The sequence below is a fragment of the Morus notabilis genome, unplaced genomic scaffold (genome assembly GCF_000414095.1).
Source record: "Morus notabilis unplaced genomic scaffold, ASM41409v2 Scaffold502, whole genome shotgun sequence".
Taxonomy (NCBI): Eukaryota; Viridiplantae; Streptophyta; class Magnoliopsida; order Rosales; family Moraceae; genus Morus; species Morus notabilis.
The window spans coordinates 498,335-503,122 of NW_010364639.1; the positions used below are offsets into that span (position 1 = coordinate 498,335).

Here is a 4,788-nt window from a genome sequence, read left to right on the forward strand (position 1 = left end):
AGAATAGGCACGACTGAGAGTCGTAGTCAGGATATGATACGTAGTCCTGCCGGAACTTATAATTGTCTAAATATTAAGGGGGTAAAATGAAAATTTATATTTTCTAAAATAACATTTTGACCCCTTAATTTTTGAAAAAGTACAAATCTGACCATGAAATTCTTTAAAAAAATTACATTTTAACCCTAAATTTTTTTAAAAAAATTAAATTTTAACCTCAAAATTTTTAAAATTTATATTTTGACCCTTATATAGTATAGCATGACACCAAACACTATATTGTATTATGATAATACAATACACCTTATACAATACAATACAATATAAGCTACCCAACATGATCTTAGTTTTTGTGTATTACCTGTGTTTCTGGATACACATACCAATCTGTCAACTAAATTTAAAATGAGAAATTCTTACATTATATTACATCTTAATTATTATAATAATCTTTGATATCTGATAAAATTTATTATGTTTGATCATACAAAATCAAAATTCGAAGTTATTATATGATAAACAAAAGTCCAAAGTACTTGTCATTCATGGACTAGAATTTAGCTAGCTAATCACTTGCTCCAAAAAGCTAGCGTTCTTCGTCTCTCGTTGGGTATTTTTGTTTAAGAGAAATTGATAAAGGTATGTCCAGGTCCTCAGTTGCAATATTGTTGGACCTATTTATTTAGTTTTCTGCAGTTTCATATGAAAAAAGTAATTGTAATAAATATAAATGAGAAGACAAATGCACGCATTGAAATTTTCATCCAAGGGTGTGAAGTTTATGAGCAATATTTTTCTACCTTTTCTTTGGTGTGATCCTTTAGCATTCTTGGCTAGGTTGCCTAAGTTGAAGGCGGATTGGAATAGTTGACTCTTCACCATTGTTGAGACAATAAGTTATGAAGTTGTTTTCGCTCGTTGCAGTCATTTCCCTTGCGTCACAAACCTGGGAAAAGTGTACATTTCTAATTAGAGCTTAGGGAATTTGGGAGAAAAGTGCTATTTTTTTGGCATATATATATATATGTATATTTATTTTAAGAGATATATATTGAGCTTGTTTAATTATGTAATGCACAAGAGATTACAGGGAAGTACCTTCTTGTGCAATTCAACGTTTTCTTGAGAAATGAGGAATGCCTTCTTATATAACTCAATGTTTTCTTGATGAATAAGGTTACACTATCATGGAATTACCAACAAAGACTAAGTACCACCAAAATTGAAAGAAGCCATTCTTAATAGATCGTAATCAAAAAGTGTAGAACAAAAATGATAGTAAGTGATATCTATTTTTTAAAATAAAAAATGAAGGAGTACTTTATCACCAAAAAAATACCTTTCGGCTTAGTTCTTGTATTTCATCAGACGACATTTGTTCCTGCATTATACGGAAAGCGTGTTAATAAGTGTTGTACAATCTTATTAGGTTAATTATATGTGTGCCAATCGAAAAGTTAAAGCTAGCTAATTAGTGATAAAAAGAGGAGTAAGTATATAAACAAATTTAAAACAAACAGAAATAATTAATTATACATAAAGCATTACTTACTTTGGAGGATTAAGTGTAATTCTCACCTTTTTCATACGGATGCCCTTTAGACTTATTTCCAATTTGTTTTCGAGGTTTTGTAACTCCTCCACGTTTAAACCATGAAGTTCTTTTCCCATCAATTGTCTGTTATAATCCAAAATATTCTGGTTAATATTGATTCTTCTCATTCGAGTGCATATTATGATTTCCACTATATATTATGATAAAGACATTTTTAGTCAAATAGATGTGTAAGTTTATACAGATACTAGATCTTTCCACTTAACAGGTTTTTCTTTTAAGATGTTCTACAGTTCTTGCACTAAAGTAACATAGAAATTGTCTTGATATTTTGCTAATAGTTAATAAAGACTAGATCATACATAAACAAATATTGACGCCACTATATAGATCTAACCAAAGTATTTTCCATATATATATATATATGTATGTATATATGAAGAAAATTAGTTGTCCGGAATTCGACTCAATTCTATTTGTAGAATTTATGTATATAAGTTGATATCTAATTTATTAAGTTTTATTACGATTTTACCATGCACCAAGTTCTAAGAGTTTGAACTTTGAACGTCATTTAAAATAAATATAGAAAGCGGATTATTTTGTCTAAGAAAAGAGGGCTCTATAATTATGTAATATAACTAGAGTTTCAAGTGACAGATATGTAGGCATCATATATATTAGCAACATGTAGAGATGTGCGTGTAGCTACTAGCGTGTGAAAGAAACCCATGATATATTGTGTCTCTTGTGAGTGAGTTTAACTTATGATAATTCTAAAGGTGATTTCTTGATAACTTTTTTTTTTTTTTTTTTTTTAAATAAATGATAAGAGAGGATAACAGATATTAAAGTTGATTTATAAAACATTCTAATTAATTATGTTAGCACCCTCTCAATAACTAATATCCTTTATCAAAGTGCTTTCTTGATAACTTTCCAAAATGCATATGCGTGTATATATATAGCTAGGAATACTACAATATATAACATTTTTGTAAGAACTTAAGGTATATTTAGGTTTTTCAGTACTTCCAAAATATAGGACCATAATATACTTCTATAATAAAGCATTAGATATGTATGAATACCTATAGTTTTCTTGCAGGTTCTGCAGTTGATGTCTTAAGATCGCTGCCTCCCTTTGCCAAAACTGTCATCAATCACATTAATATAACCATATATATATATATATATATAAGTGTAAATGACGTGATTGTAAATATGATCTCTAGTCTCGACCTAAATATCAAACATAAATTTCAGCTTTGAGAGTTGAACAATAAGGGAATTGGGTAATACACATACATAATATAATACGTATATATATGTGTGTGCGCGCGCGCATGCATCAACATCTTAGAATGTACATTATAGGCAGTACTATAACATGATGCTATAATACTTCATCTACATAAACTTCTTCCAAGAATACTATTAAGCTTCCTTTACTTGACATATTTTGTAGAGATTCTGCTCAGACGAGAATTAGTCAAACGATAGAACTGTATCTCCATGAACTATAATTGTTCTTATTTTAGCTTTTATGGTTTGTCACTTATAAGAAATAATGATATAGCAAACAAATAAAAGTACGATATGGATTAATATTAATTAACCGCACCTCAGGATGAATTCTTTTGATTAGATACTTTTCTGATGGCAAATATGATTTAGCAATGGCAAAATATGTGTCTGCGTTTCTATACGTATCTACGTACATGCATGGGTCATTAGTAGTACATGTATGTGTTTTTGCATGTTTACACACTTAAGATTCGTACATGTATATATTAAACAATGTTTCTCAATGTTTCACACGTATTTGTTGGAAGCATTTTTCCGCTCAAAATTATGTTGTTTGCTACAGATCGAAACAATCCAAGTACAATTTTCTAAGAATTTTTAACAATATTGCAGACACTGAACAACTAGTACAGAATACATAATTGCACAAAAGCAAATATATATATATATAGACACGCGCGCGCGCACACACACACACATATATATATATATATATATATATGTACTAGCAAGTGTGTGCAAAATTTGAATTCAAACAACTGCGCATAAATGTGTTTGGAAATGAAGGAAAATTTGAGTGTATTTTCTTATAATTAATGGCAAAAACAGCCACTAAAATGTCTGTCTGCAACGTATGTATATACGGAGAAAGTTATTAACTTTTTGTTTACTTCTTATGTTCTTTGCTTTCTTCCTATAGTTTGTCACTCTATAATTCCATTCAAAGATAATCTTTGGACTTTCTTAAACAAGATTCTTTGATATATCTAGCAATTCCATGTCTTTTGTCTAGGAGACCAAATCACATTATTAAACTTGTTTTTTCGTTTCCTCATTTAATCATTTAGCTATAGGCGTTATTTAATTGTAAAACATATATATGTTGGAGATTATAATTATACCTTCACTTCTGACGTTGGATTGAGAAGTTGTTGATGTTCCTCCTTTGACTTATTATATCTCTCTATCACAGATTTCATTCTGAAGAGATGATCAAAATAAATTAAATGATCAAATACTGAACAAAGTGCGATATATATATATATACATATAGCATGTATATACATACTATATATGCTTTTGCACTTCTATATGTGCATTAATATGTAAGTCGGAAGTTGCATAGAAATGAAACTTGTATTAAATTAGGGGAGAAATATTGATCAGCAAACGAAATTAAAGAAAAATAAATTTTTACTGCATATGCCTAGTAAAATGGAATCCCGTGCACAGGGAATGCATGAATAGCTATTGATAATGAGAAGTACTATTTGTCCAAAGTAGTTCTATTTCTACGACAAAAAGCATTTTCTGATAGAAGTTTTCGTTTCTAAAATGCTTAAACTTATCTGTAATTGTAGTTTTAAGATATTCCAGAGATCAATCACTTGTATAAAAGAGAGAGAGAGAGATAACATCACAGTTCGTTCTAGAAATGACATTTAGAGACAAATATTTTGTCTCTCTCTCTCTCTCTATATAGGATCCCCTCTAAGAGAATGTTGGCTGTAAAGCTTCCTTCCAAATCCTAGAGACACAATTGCTTAGCGTCACTAATTATGTCACTTTCTGCACGTGAACTTCACTATCTCATTTTTCTGTTAAATATTAATATTATCATATTAATGGGATCCATGTGTCAAAAGTATAAAGAGACAAAATTACTTCGCCCTAATAAATATTAACAAAAATGCAAAAAAAAAAAA

General features: G+C 29.4%; 1 protein-coding gene across 1 annotated transcript; it reads right to left on the reverse strand.

Annotated features, from left to right (window-relative positions):
* Positions 1–612: 612 nt before the first annotated feature.
* LOC112093219 (agamous-like MADS-box protein AGL21) lies at positions 613–4,062 on the reverse strand. Its single transcript, XM_024171278.1, has 7 exons — positions 3,985–4,062; positions 2,647–2,708; positions 1,579–1,678; positions 1,340–1,381; positions 1,099–1,182; positions 801–946; positions 613–690 (listed from the first exon to the last, which is right to left on the reverse strand). The coding sequence occupies exons 1-6, from the start codon at positions 4,060–4,062 to the stop codon at positions 821–823; spliced, it is 492 nt and encodes a 163-aa protein (XP_024027046.1). The 3' UTR covers positions 613–690; positions 801–820.
* Between the last annotated feature and the right edge of the window lie 726 nt (positions 4,063–4,788).